This window comes from Labeo rohita, chromosome 23 (genome assembly GCF_022985175.1).
Source record: "Labeo rohita strain BAU-BD-2019 chromosome 23, IGBB_LRoh.1.0, whole genome shotgun sequence".
Classification (NCBI taxonomy): domain Eukaryota; kingdom Metazoa; phylum Chordata; class Actinopteri; order Cypriniformes; family Cyprinidae; genus Labeo; species Labeo rohita.
Genome location: NC_066891.1, coordinates 23,299,737 through 23,315,261, shown reverse-complemented (window position 1 = coordinate 23,315,261; position 15,525 = coordinate 23,299,737). Strand labels below are relative to the sequence as shown.

General features: G+C 35.5%; 1 protein-coding gene across 1 annotated transcript in view; it reads left to right on the top strand.

The window, feature by feature from the left end:
* cntn3a.2 (contactin 3a, tandem duplicate 2) overlaps positions 1-15,525 on the top strand; it is a 104,433-nt gene that overhangs the window by 10,594 nt on the left and 78,314 nt on the right. The window contains exon 2 of the mRNA XM_051097185.1: positions 8,866-9,002. Within this exon, the coding sequence (XP_050953142.1) occupies positions 8,948-9,002 (55 nt within the window). The 5' untranslated portion in view covers positions 8,866-8,947. The remainder of the gene's footprint in view (positions 1-8,865; positions 9,003-15,525) is intronic.

Genomic DNA, 15,525 nt, shown 5'->3' with positions numbered 1-15,525 from the left:
GTGACTGGGAGGTGATATTGCATTTTTCAAAGGTGCAAACGATTGCACTTTGTGTGGTTTGTCGCACATACGATATTTGTATCGTACAGTAGAACTCCTTATTCCGGACAACTTTGCCTCCAGAACCACTGCTGTCAATCAAACTGTTTGTTAAATGAGTGAGAAGATGTAAAAAAAAATAAATAAATAAAAATACTTGCGCGAACTAGTCTTAGGTTTTTCGCTCAATCTGGAAAAAACACTGCAGTACAATTCTCTGGACTCTCTACGCCAAAAAATGTTGAAATTCACCCTTTGGGAAGCTATAACAGGGTCATTTATAAAAGGGGCCTGTCCAAATTAACTTCAAATCCGATAAAGTCTAAAGAAACACTCAAAACTTCACGAAACCTGCTAGGCACTAAGCAGCTGGCACTATAACAGTCATAAACATTTAAAAAAAAACATAAGATTTCTATGGTAAATTACCTGTTTTTTCTAAAAATGCTTTTTAATTCATTGATTGAGGTGGTTACAAGCTTGCTAAAATGTCTTTTTTCATACATGCTTAAATGCCTTAAAGCACTTTAACCCTGGGAATCACTGCTTGCAGCTATATGTATAAATATATATATATACATATATATATATATATATATATACACACATGTATGTATATATATATATATATATATATATACATATATTAGGGCTGTCAAACGATTAAACGTGACTAATCGCATACAAAATAAAAGTTTGAGTTTGCCTAATATATGTGTGTACTGTGTGTAATTATTATGTATACATAAATACACACAAATTGCTGTATATTTAAGAGAAAAATGTTATGTACAAAATATTTTTATTTATATATAATATAAATTATATAAAAATTATAATAAATACATATACTTGTAAAAATTTCTCAAATATACACATAAATGCGTTTGTATTTATATACACACAGTACACACACATATATTAGGCAAACTCAAGACTTTAATGTTGTATGTGATTAATTGCGATTAATCATTTGACAGCTCTAATATGTGTATATTCTGCTTTAGTTAAGTTTTAGCCAAAGATCTGGGAATTTTATTCTAGTTTTAGTCATGCTGTATAAAACCAATGGTTAAACCAATAATCATAATTATTTAGCTCAAAATTGTAATTGTGATTGCTGATCATGATTTTGCTGTCATTTGAGAAATCAGAATTACTGCACTTTTACCTACAAACACAAATCAAGACAACCTAGTTTCCTAATTTATAATATTATCGTATAAAATAGCACACTTTCTACATTATTAAAATTGTTAAAACATAGAAATCCTTATATAACATCTAATAATTCCAAATGGCATTAATGTTTTTCTATTAAAACAACAATAGAAAGACTTTCTTACAAATGTTGTATTAAGTATGAAAGCTTGTTTCCACCATTTGATAAAATAAATAAGATAATCTCACATTTCAGACTTCTTTTTTTTTTTTTTTTTTTTTTTTTTTTTTTTTCCTCGGAAGTCTGAGAATACCTCACAATAAACTCAAGATACTTGCAAGATATTAACTTAGAATTGAGAGGAAAAAAGTCAGAATTGCAAGATATATTCTTGCAGTTCTGCAAGAGTGTGCTTAAATCTCTATTCTCCTAAATGTATATCTTGCAATTATGTAGTTTTCTTTTTTTTTTTACTCAGAATTGCATTAAAAAAATGAAAACATCTGAATTGTAAGATAAAAAAGTCACAAATATCTTTTTTATTTTTTATTTTGTGGTTGAAATAGACTCCTTTACATACGTGCATTTACGCAGCAACCAAGATTGCAAACAGTATAATCAAAATCCATGTGATTTATTACAGTTTGTCACTGAGAAGGTTCAATTGCAGGTTTAGTCACAGCAAACAACACAAGCAGCTACGTGAAGGAACACAATGTTCTCATGGTTGCCAGGTTGTGAAAATTAAGTAAATCACAGGGCAGAGAATTATGTAGGCTTGAGTATGCCACGGGATTTAAAAAAAAAAAAAAAAAAAAAAAAAAAAAATTCTGTACAAAGTGTGTTCTTTTTAAGAGAAAAATCTCTGATTGGGGGATTTAATCTCTTGACTGGCAATCTGGCAACCCTAAGCATGAATATTCACAGAGGTTTGTTAAAAACAGCCTGTAATATAGAGATTTTTTCCTCCTTCTGTTGAAGAAAACAACTTGTCTTTTCCGTATGCATGTCGATATAGTCAGTTAATGTTTTAAAGATGTCGGTGTTGTCCCATTATTGTCTCGTCTTAGTCATGAAAAAGGTTGTCAACAAACATCTTTCGATGTTGGAAATTTGCACTAATCTAGACATATATACTGTACATTCAAAATGGTGTTTTTGTATTGACCCATGATTATGTTAGTCAAGGAACAAGCAAACATAATCAAGAAATCAGTGAGTTGTTTGTAATGGCGTGAAGATGGCTCTTTGAAGCAGTCTTCGCTTCAGAGAGTTCGAACATTAAGCATTATTGATGCTGCTTTACATCTTCAGGGTGTTTTATTTGGAGGGATGTTGAATTGTTTGTATTAAAAGGCATTAAATTAGGCTGCAAATAACAGAGCCCCTAATTACACAGCGCACACTTTCATTAATGGCAATGAACTAGACGGTTTAGCGTGATGAGAAGGTCTCACAGGCTCACCGCCGTTGAGGATTTCGCTTCAAGACTGCTTAGCAAGAAGGAACATGACATGCGGTGTTCTTCACACAAAATCCAGAGTATTTAAATCCCATTTTACACACTTACTCCTGCTAAAACCAGCCTAAAACTTGAAAGATGAGGGGAATCCTTCCTGAGGCCCCACGCTCCGGCAGCTACACAAGATGGCAATAATTATCATTCTTGGAGTGCCCTTATAAGTCTTCAGTGGCCTGGATATTACTCGGCTTTGTGCGAGCGTGTGTTTTGTGCTTCAGTGAATTGTGTGAAGCGCTTCTCTGAAGTGTATTATGAGAAACTGACGTTGAGCGTCTTACAGCAGACGTTTTTAACTGGTGGGCCACAACCCAGAAATAGGTCACAGGTCTATTCTGATCAAACTCCGCGGTATGTGGGCGCAAATTAATCTGCCGTTTGGTAGAAACTATCAGATTAGGCAGATGCCAGCATGCACAGATTGTATGACATGCTCTTATCCTTGAAAAGCATGGACAAAACTGCACAAGGTTAAAAAAATATGACCCGCACAACATTAAATATGCAGTGCAGTTAGGATAAACATGACTTGGTGCTGTCCATAAATGTTATATGTGCAGTGAATTATTAGCTTCTGAGATTAATTGTCAGGAGATATTTAGTAGTCAAATACTAACCAAAGTATATTTTCCTGTTCACAGAGTTTGAACAAGGCGCTTAAAGTGCTTGAAGTACTTTTAAGGCCTGGAAAACCCTTGAAAATAGCAATTTTCAGGGTTCCCATGGGCTCTTGAAAGTTTGTAAATCTGAAAAAACAATTTCAAGGCCCGGGAAAGCTTTTAAAAATAAACATACATAGATACAGGTCCTTAAAAAGTGCTTGAATTTATTTTGTGCAAGACGTTTTCTGGAAAAAAAAGGTAACACTGTTTTTTTGATAGTCCACTTTTAGATATTTTACTAACAGTAAGTAACTTTGCAACTGCATGTCAGCTAGCCATTAGAGTATAAGTAAAATGTCTGCTTAATATCTTCTAACACTCTTCTAAACATTGCAAGTATATGTCAACGTATTCTACTAACCCTAAATCTAACCTAACAGTCTGCTTTGAGAGTTAGTGGACATGTAGTTGCAAACTAATGAGAATTAGTTGACATGTAGTTGCAAAGTTACTTATATGTAGTAGAATGTCTAAAGTAGACTGTTAAAATAAAATTCATATTATTCATATTATTCCCTCCGGTCCACTAATGTGCTATTTCGCCCACACGTCGTGCCCTATGCATACTAGCTTGCTTGATTGTTGTATTGAAACATTTAGCATTCTACCTGTGATAAAACTGTGCAAGATGTCCACTGGTAGGAAGCCTTTTAGCTGAGTTTATGATCAATCTGCACAAGGGTGACTGTAAAATATACATTTTAGGAATGGAAATGAAATATTTTGAGTTTTGATATGGTCATTGCGCTACTTTGGGGCTTTTTAATTATGATAATTAAGATTACAAAGAATGGCTTGCCAGAGATCCAAAGGGCTATCACTTGGCCAGGTGCAGAATATTCTTCAGTTTTATGCAAAACAGAAATATGACAAATAGAATATCAGATCTCTGTCATCTGGCCAAAAATAAAGGCAAAAAAAACTTTTTTGCATAGTTGTGTTTGACAAATGAAAACTGTAACAATGTAACCTTGCTCTTACTTGAATGCGTCCCCACATTAAGTACTTGAATTTGAGAGTGTTGGACCTGGAAAGTCCTTGAAAGGTCCTTGAATTTGAAGTTAACAAAAGTGTGGGAACCCTGAATATTCTTGAAGAGGTACTTGAAAAGTGTAAGACAATGTATCTATGAAATAAGTGTTTAGTTTTGTCAATAAGCACATTTATCTTTTCACACAAAATTCACGCAATTCAAAAAACATCATACCTTCTTTGCTTATTTCAGTTGATTTCAGAAAACAATCGAGCTAAGCAAGCTGTACTGACAGTGTCGTGTAAACATGGCTCAAGATGTGAAAAGGGGAGCAGAACAGATCAGAACCAAATCAGTTGAGTCATTTACGCTGGAACCGCTCCAACTGAGTCAAACTCGTGACTTTGAACATTCATTTCAAACGATTCACTAGCAAAAACCAGATCAAATTAAAAAAGCCATTCGCTAACAGCACATAGTGATGAGTGACACTAAGCTTTTCGAAACTTTGAGTAAGTTAAACCATTGTGTCGCAAAATGATTCACTAATTGGATCTCATATCGCAAATAATTTGTTTCAGATCAGGACTTCAAATCACGTATCATCATCATTTGATTTAGATTTGAACTTAGCGTATTGTGAATTATTTAATTCAGGTCGGGACTTCGGAGCACGTATTGCGATCATTTGATTTAGATCAGAACGCGTTTGTGAATCATTTAGCGATATTGAATGATTCAAATCAAAAGATTGGCGATCCGTGATTTAAAATCCAGATCTAAGTTAAATTCAGATCGGGAATTCAGAGCATGGAACGTGAATCATTTGATTCAGATCGGGACTTCAGATAAGGAGTTCGGAGCAATTTTGCGAATCTTTTTTTGTTATTTTTTTTTCTTAAACAGTAGAAAACATCAAACTATTAATGTAGTACAATTTTTTATTAGTATATATTTATTTATCTATTTCTATTTTTTTCTCTGATTCAGGTCCTTAAAATCAAATTTTAATAAATATCCACCTTATTTTTCCCGCAAGAGTGTAAATTTTCCACGTCCACCTATTTTTAGCTGTACAAAACAGCTTGTTTTGCTGCTTGATATTGCAAATTGGTGTGTTTTACCATATTATTTTAATGTACTATCTTAATTATGAGCACACTGGTTTGTAGTGCAAACAGTTTTACCGTTTGCCATGTTGAAGAATGATTGTGAATACTTTTTTTGGTTCTGTGTTGGATTGCAAATTGATGCCCAATGTAAAATCAACGAGCAAACCCACTTGAGATTCATTGTTTCACAATCTCTCTGTTCTCACATCAACTGCTACAGTACTACATCCTTCTTTCTGTCCTTTTCCCCTGTCTTTGGCTCCATACATTGATTTAAAATGTTGCTTGGCAGATTGGCATTGTAGAAAATAATCGACTGAACACCATCCAAACCCTATAACTCATAGGCTGTTGTGAATAGTGTGTCATTTTTAAAAAGCAAGCACACCCTGCAGACCATCACATTTGTAATGTGTACATCCTGACTCATCCAAAAGGTGATGGCCAACTGGCTTAGGTTAGGCCATAACTTTCCATTTAACCACAGTGAATCTCCAGACTTTGTCACGTTTTCTGCAGTGATTTTATGGTAAATGGTAGGGATGCACCGATACCATCTTTTGCAGAATGAGTCTGATACAGATACGTTTATTTTTAAGGCTACTTGCCAAAGCAGATACCTGTATTTAAATTACATTTGTCATTTTAACATTATTTGGTATAGAAACCAAAACAACATCAAGTTAACTGGCTTCATTTAGTAAATAGATATTACCTTCAGTTATTTTCACACTGAATTTTCACTTATTTTTAGTTTAAACAAGTTTGGTTTTTCTATCTCTAAAGATCACATTGTTGTTACAGTAGGTAGCAAAAATAAGTCGTTGAATGATTCAATCAGAAACAAACTGCAGCTACATGCATCATTTGAATCGTATTCAGACGACAAAACCGTGGGACATTCTAAAACGCTTGATATGTTTTAAAGGGGTCATCGGATGCCCATTGTTAACAAGTTGATGTATTCCTTTAGGGTCTTAAAGGGGAAATCAGATTCCCCTTTTTACTTTTTCATGGCTTTTGAACATAAATGTGTGATGGCAGTGTGTGTACACAACCACCCTATAATGACAATTATATCCACCCACTGCTTTTTTTAAAATCCACCAAAATCATTACCCCTTTCTCAAATCAAGCCATTCCAAGACTCAAGCCAGACTCTGGCCAAATGTATGTCACACAGGCCAAAGCCGCTCCTGCGATAGTTACCTTAGACCCGCCCCCGAATGAGCAGTGAACAGTCCGCCATTGTGTCGACGCCAGCGCAGGGGAAGACAAGAAAGCCTCCTAAGCGATTGAGGTGTTCTGTTGTTGGATGTAATAATGAACATAGCAGTCATCATTTACTACCAACATTTGAGCCGAAATGCATCTATGTCTATATTCATTTGTGATCCAGCACAAGGGTTTTTTTATGAATCTTTGCAAATCACCTTTCCTATTAATGTGCTAGTTAGCAAGCTTCACAGCTACATGCTGCTAAATGTGGCTAAAGTAAACAGGACTGCTCGTCACCCCACAGAAGAGAGGGGCAGGGTGAGCAGAGCTCATTAGCATTTAAAAAACCATGCAACAAAATGGGTTGACTGCAGAGCTGATTTTGAAAAGGTAAAAGGGGTGTTTTTTACACTACCATTGAGAAATTTTGAACCGGTAGCCAGAACCATAAAATGTACACTTATGTGGGGAAAATAAGGTGGATATTTATTAAAATATGAAAATACAGGAAAAATTTTAATATTGTAAAATGTTATTACAATTTAAAAAAAAACTTACTGACTGTATATATAAATATTAAATGTTAATATTAATACATTAACATTTTTACATTTAGAATGTTCTGTACATTTTTAAGCTTAACACAGGGTTCGTACAGATACTGTAAAATGAAATTCCAGAACTTTTTCAAGGACTTTTAAGGACTATGTTTTTGAGATTAGAGAAAAAAAGACAAATAGATAAATAAAAATATACTAATAAAAAATGGCAAAAATAAAGTGAAATTTGTTATAGACTTGTCATGAAGACCCTAAAGAATTATATCAACTTGTAGAAAATGGGCATCAGATGTCTCCTTTAATGAAAAGTCTATAACATACTCTGGTTAAAATTTCTCAATGGTTGTGTGAAACAACACCCTTTTTCCCTGGTCAAAAACTGTTTTGGTGCATGTCCCTTTAAATGCTAATGAGCTCTGCTTACTGCACCCCTCTCTTCTGTGAGGAGATGAGCAGTTCTCTGAGAGACTGTAAACTTTAGACGCGTTTGGCCACAGAACTTGCTAACTAGCACATTATTAGGAAAAATGATTTGCAAAGATTCATAAAAAAAAACCTTATACTCACTTCTTCTGTAGGGGAGCTGGATCAAAAATGATTCACACGAACATAGACACATTTAGGTAGATCGGGGGGCACTTTCCCTTCACCGGCTCAGATGTCAGGAGTAAACGACAACTGCTATGTTCATTATTACATCCAACAACAAATCACCTCAATCGCTTAGAAGACATTCTTGTCTTCCCCTGCTCTGGCGTCGAAACAATGGCGAAACAATGTTTACAGCTCACTTGGGGCGGGTCTGTGCTAAAACATCTGTGTCAATCAGTAGTCATGGGAGGAGCCTATGCAGAACTACATCACTCTGCCAAGAATCTCAGAACAGCCTGATCTGAGAAAGTGATTATTATTATTAGGGATTTAAAAAAAAAAAAAAGCACTGGGTGGATTTTTATCATTATAGGGTGGATGTGTACACAAATTGCCAACACACATTTATTTTCAAACAACATATAAAAGTGAATTTTGCATCTGATGACCCCTTTAATGTAAAATAGTCATTAAAAGATCAAATTAATTATACACCATATGTTTATGCATGCTAAATAAAAACAAGCAGATGAGCCCTGAGCTAAACTGCACGTTAAGCTTTTTATTTATAATAGTGAGAATATTGCATTCATGTTGTGAGTTCATCTGCTTGTCTATTCATAGAATGTTTTATTAATAAGGTGTATACTGAATTTGATCCTCCAATAATATCACTGTTTCAGTGTTTTCTGTGTTTATATAGGTGATTAAATTACATTTTAAGTGAAAAGCAGACCTATTTGCAGATTTTTGCAGCTGTTGTGGTTTTTCCAGCCAATCAATATTAATTTGCATCATGGAAAAGACCATTGTTCTGAATGCAAGTGATCTCACTTGTGATCTTTTAAGCCACATTAGCTGCATTAGCGCTGTGATAATTTCACCCCATAATGTGTATAAGCAAACACAGCTACCGCTCATTATCTCATGCCTTTCTTTTGCATAAAAACTAATTTTGTAGAGTTAATTAATAGACTGGACTACCTATAACAAAGTATTTCTAATTTCTCATAATGTGGTCCTCAACAGGTCAGGTGGTTTTCTCTCTGGAGAGCAGCCGTTCATTCACGGCGCACTGGATTCAAGTAACACTCGCCCCTGGCAGCTGAAGATGACGTTACTATGGAAACAGTTTTTGCTGCTATCAATCATGGAGTATCTTGCAGGTAAAATGAATTGGTAATTCCTTCCCTCTGTGGCTCTTGTGGTGTATTCACAACTATGTCTCTATCAACTTTAACTTAATCTTTGCTTAGCTAGACTATAACAATGTTCTGAAGCTCAGAGTTAAAAAAAAAATCCTACTACAGTGAAGCATTATTTATGTGGTCAACCTGTCCGGTCATTTATTGTGAATCCACGGCAGACAGGAGTAAATGTGTTGTTGCAGCATTTGTTGCTATCAGCCCATATCTTGATTATGAGCGTAAGACAGTAATAGACCCTGACGCACAGAATCAGGCTTACAGGAACAGGACGTGTTTTGGATGTGGTGGAGGGGCTTTCAATTAAGCTGTGCAGTCATTTTGAAAATGAATTGTGTTGTGTCATAGAAGGTTTCGGAGGTTTCGATACAATGTGTCTTCCGAGGAAATTGAACTAGTATGTCACAGTTTATGGCTCCCCTTCCTACAGATGTGGGAGGGGAAATTATTTCTCTGAATATGAGTTCACTGGAAATATACAGATTGTATATACCAAATCACCCTCAGAGCTTCATGTCTTAAAGGGATAGTTCACCTAAAAATGATGCTTCTGTCATCATTTACTCACCCTCGTGTCGATCCGAATCTGTGACTTTCTTTCACAAAAGTACAAAAGAAGAGACTTTGAATATTTTTACTGCTCCACGAGTCCCTGCTGAGGCTTTCAAGCTTCAAATAGAACGCACCATAAAAGTGGTCTGTACAACATGTGTGCAGTATTGCAGGTCTTCTGATGGCATACAATAGCTTTGAGTGAGGAACAGACTGAAATTTGAGTCATTCTTCACCTCCTGTGAGCTGTTAATGGCTGTGACGGGATCACTGAGTCTGTGAGGTGAAGTCGAGAACCAGTTTGATTTGTGAATGAATCACTCAGACTGGTTTGGTGAACTGAATGAAGCAATTCTTTAAAAAAATCAACTCAAGAAATGATTTGTTTATTAGGGGTGAAAACTGGATGTTTCATCATGATATGATCTAAAGGCGGGGACACACAAAGCCGGCTTCAAAGAACTAGCGGCGACAAAAGCCGACGGCGTTGTCGCCTCGCTTCAGCAGCAACTAGACCAAAAGGCTGCACTTCAGCACACTGCTCAGACTATATTTGCGAAACATAAACAAAGCAACGTTTGCTTACTATTTTGAATATCATTTATGTTGATAACTTTATTTTAAGCAGCTCATGTTGTTATGCCCTCAACCAAAGATTTTTCTGGTTGATTTGAAAAAACAGTTTATAGTTTTTGTGAAGTTTAGGCTTACAATCAGTGTTTGGTGCTTGTACATCAGTGTCATTCATCTATCATTTCCTCTGATTTCAGGGATTACTCATGGGTAAGGTTAGGTTTAGGTGTGGGGATGTGGTCAAGATTAAATTTTTGGATTAAAATGTTGTTCCAGGATCAACAAAATATGTTGAGCACATCTAACTCAGCAAAATCAGGACATGTATGCGCCTGTATGCATGTTTCATACGGATTACAGAATTTGTTTTCCATTTGAATTGGTTCATTTAAAAGTAGACGTTCCGCTCTCTATAGATTTTTTCATGTCTATAAGGCAAGAATACAAAGAGTTTCAAAGTGATGCCCTCAAGTTCACAGAGACTGAGACCTCAGAAAGGGCATCCTGTTTGCTTTCATGATTTTACAAAAGCACAATGTTTTGTTGTGATTGTGAGTGCACACAAATAGATGTAGAGTCTTTATAGATTCAAAAGATGCATTACTTTTATCTGTATGACCAAAAATGATGGAGTATTTTGAGCGAGAATTTTAAGTGAGCGCACAGGCGCCTCTATCTGTCATGCATTGAGTGTGCTACTATTTAGCTTCCACAATCCGCACAGACACTTCAATAGCACACTTTTTCAGTTAAAGGAACACTCCACTTTTTTTGAAAATAGGTTAATTTTTCAGCTCCCTTAGAGTTAAACAGTTAAGTTTTACCGTTTTTGAATCCATTCAGCCAATCGCCGGGTCTGGCGGTAGCACTTTTAGCCTAGCTTAGATCATTGAATCCGATTAGACCGTTAGCATCTCACTCAAAAATGACCAAAGAGTTTCGATATTTTTCCTATTTAAAGCTGTAGTTACATCATGTACTAAGACTGACGGAAAATGAAAAGTTGTGATTTTCTAGACTGATATGGCTAGGAACTATACTCTCATTCTGGGAACTTTGCTGCCGTACCATGGGTGCAGCAGGCGCAATGATATTACACAGCACTTGAAAATAGGCTAACTTCCGTCAACATAACCAACATGACCACCTGCCTGCACAGGCAGACTATTTTCAGGCGCTGTGTAATATCATTGCGCGTGCTGCACCCATGGTACGGCAGCAAAGTTCCTTGATTATTACACTGGAATGAGAGCATAGTTCCTCGCTATATCGACCTAGAAAATCACAACTTTGTATTTTCTGTCAGTCTTAGTACACAATGTAACTACAGAAGAGTCAAGTTTTAAATAGGAAAAATATCAAAACTCTTTGGTCATTTTTGAGCGAGATGCTAACAGTCTAATCAGATTCAACAGTCTATGCTAAGCTATGCTAAAAGTGCTACCGCCAGACCCAGAGATTGGCTGAATGGATTCAAAAACGGTAAAACTCAACTGTTTAACTCTAGAGAAGCTGGAAAATGAGCCTATTTTCAAACAAAGTGGAGTGTTACTGTAACATTAGATTGAGCGACCATGTACAGTTGCTACTACTTGCATATTTTAGATGAAAAGCCATCTTTGACATCGTTGATTGATAGGCAAGTGTTTAGATGTCCTGCCCAATGTACTGTATTACCACATAGACCAGCCATTAACAATCTGTTCGTCACGGACTGCATGACTTCGGCACTTCCTGTGTATTTTTTTCCTCCTCTGACTAAGCGACTAATACAGTTTTGGTCAACCAAGCCTATTCTCGTCGACTAATTTTTTTTTGGATGTTTTTACAACTTTCAAATTGTATAGCAAAAATCTGCCTTAAAACTTCACAGAAATAAAAATTTGACATTTATCATGATAATTATTGATATCAACTGATATAAAAAAATATATATATTGTGATCATTTTTTTGGCCGTAATGCCCAGCCCTACCTGCAAACAAAACAATTTTTGACCAAAACATGCTACGATCCCACTGTGATTTGATTTCATTTAGGGACTTGCGATTGATATATTTATATTTACATTTACATTTAGACATTTAGCAGACGCTTTTGTCCAAAGCGACTTACAAAAGAGGACAATGGAAGCAATCAAAAGTGATATTACAAGTGTCAGTTAGCCTACACATAGCAAGGTTTTTTATAATTATATAATAATTAAAAAAAGAAAACAGATAGGATATAAAAGGAAAAGCAAGCTAGTGTTAGAGGCTTTTGTTTTTTGTTAACTGTATAATAAATCAATAGGTAGAATATAATAGGTAGAAAATAGGTGGAATATAAAAAGAACAGAGAAGCTATTTTTTTTTTTTTTTAAGAAAACACGCAGTAAGTAAATGAATGGAGTATAATATATAAAGTCTGAAAGGGATTTTTTTTTTCATATAAAGAATAGAATTAGAATACAGAGGGGTAGAGTCAGAGGATCAAATAAAGATGGAAGAGATGTGTTCTTAGCCGATTCTTGAAGATGGCTAAGGACTTAGCTGTTTGGATTGAATTGGGCAGGTCATCCCAGCAGAAGGGTACAAGAAAGTCCGTAAAAGTGATTTTGTGCCTCTTTGGGATGGCACAATAATGCGCTGTATTGCGTATATATATATATATATATAATATATATATATATTTATATTTACATTAAGATATATATATTTTTCTGCATAGGGGTCTGGGCAACTGACACATTCAAGGCCCAGAAAGGTAGTAAGGACATTGTTAAAATAGTCTACGGCCCAATCCCAATTCTATTTTCTACCCCTTTGCCTCCCCTCGCCCCTTCCCCTTGCCCCTTGAAACAAAGTGGGAAGGGGAAGGGTTAAAAATGTTCCCCTAAGAAATGGGACACCACTACTACACTGTTATACGTCATCATACGTTGTCGCTAGCTCCTAACGTTACGACATGCCCCGTCCCTATACAGATTATAAATTACAAAAATGTTGCCATGTTGCAAAAAGTACGAATAGTGTAAGCACCGTTCATTTACATGTACACATATGGCCGTAAGCAAAACAAAACAATGCATTGCCACATGCGTGGTTAAAGCAAATCACCTTGCCACTGACTTTCATATTTGTTTCTAACATGCAGTCAAGTCACCGGTTATATGACAAAAATATATTTTCTAATATCGTGCAATCAGTGCTATCCGCTAGCAAACTTGAGCGATTTTTTTGCAAACATAAATCACAAACACAAGATTGAAGGTAATATACATATAATGAAAAATTGTCATAAAAATCCTTATTAATGGCAAAAATTGTTTACATTTATGGGTCTGCTTGCTTGAGTGAGCAGCTATGTTGGAAATTTCTCTTAGCCCTTTGTTTGAAGTGAGGTCCCGAAAAATATTCATTTGGAGGGCTATCTAGCCCTTCCCCTTCCCCCTACCTCTCCAACCAAAAGAGAATTGAGACACCCCTACCCCTACACGTGAACGCGCCAAACGGAGGGGTAGGGGAAAGTGTAGGGGTAAGGGGTAGAATTGGGATTGGGCCTACGTGACATCAGTGGTTTAACCGTAATTTCATGAAGCTATGAAAATCAGAAATCTCCCAGATTTCATCAAAAATGTCTTAATTTGTGTTGTAAAGATGAATGAAGTCCTTACTGGTTTGTAACAACATGAGGGTGAGTAATTAATGACAGAATTTTCATTTTTGGGTGAACTATCCCTTTAATTCACAAATGCCAAAAAATTGCATGCACATTTAATTGACCTCTCTGAGAATTGCAAATCCTAAAGAAGTTTTTAATTAATAGAAAAATTATTTTTAAAAATCACAAATGATCATCAGTCATCTAATGACAGCTCATAATGGGCTTGTGAGATAAGCAATGACAAAAGTCAATGGCAAACCTTTTTCAGTCTTTTGTGCTCTGTACGCATATAAATGTATAAATATGTATATAAAATCATATATAATCATATTCGGTTCCTCATACACAAGTTACTACTTTTTCTCCTTTTGTGCCCTTTTTTGAAGCGCAAAAGCTTCAGTCCGTGTTCATTGTACGTGCCAACATATTCTTCAAAATGTCAAAATGAATTTTCATTTTGAGGTGAACTAATCCTTTAAAAGCAACATATAACTGAATAGAGACATTCCATTTATCTGAGTATTTCAGTTAGGTTGAGAAGAGGACAAGAAATAGAAAGACACTGTATTGTCAAGTATAACTTTAATGTGCACAATGTAAATGTCATATGAGAGAGCTTTAGTTCCCATTTTCTAAACAAATGTCACACTTAAATGTGAAGATTCCTGCGAATTTGCCACTTTGATAACATCTTAAGCAGAAATTGAGTGATGCGAGCATAGCACTTGATTGGAACCCACACACCTGGTGTGATCTCACCACATATGGTCCGCGTTTCTGCACTCTTTATACATGCGTGTTACTGCGCAGCTTCTGTCATCTGCAGAATATTTACCCACAAACTTCTTTTTAGAGTCTTAAAGGAATAGTTCACCCCAAAATGCAAATTCTGTCATTATTTACGTTGCTCCAAACCTGACTTTCTTCTTCAGAAGACAAAAGAAGATCATTTGAAGAATGTTGGTAAACATCACTGTGAGATTTCTCAAAATACCTTCTTTTATGTTTCATAGTAAATGATGACAGAATTTTCATGTTCAAATGAACTATGCCTGTAACACCATAAGCTCAATTTTAAAGTATAAGTGTGTCGTTTTTTTCACTAGCATAACATAAAGGATTTGCAAAAATTAATATTTGCAAACAGGTTTCTTAAAGTCTGCATGAAACGGAAATTGCAATCATATTTTCTTCTCTATTGTGATTTATATCTAATGAAACAGCTTTCTGAATGAGATTAAAATGGGGCTTGATTTTATCCATTGGGAATTGATTGGATCGTTGTCGTCCTCTTAATAGTGCACATGTCATCAGAGAAGAGAGAGGGAGGGGAAGTTTTTGATTAAATGTTATGAAAAATAAAAAAATAATGCTGAATACAAAGATAAATCATTTATAATAAAACCCTGTAATTTTCCAAAACAATAAGAATTGTCAGTCTTGAATTCATGGTAGCTTTAAACCCATCAGCCTTTGGTCAGACAAATTAGTCAGGCATTATTCCCGCCACCAAACTCACACCATTACTTGAGACAGTGTCACTCTCTCTTGGCTGATTAGGACACTCAAACAAACAGATCAGTGATTTAATAGGGCTACAAAGCTGTAGCGTTTACATCTTTTGAAGGAATAAATCCATAGTATGTTTTACATTTAATTGTCTCTCCTTATTTAAAGAACAGGTATGCTACTGCTGTTCTTTATTGGCTGAGCTA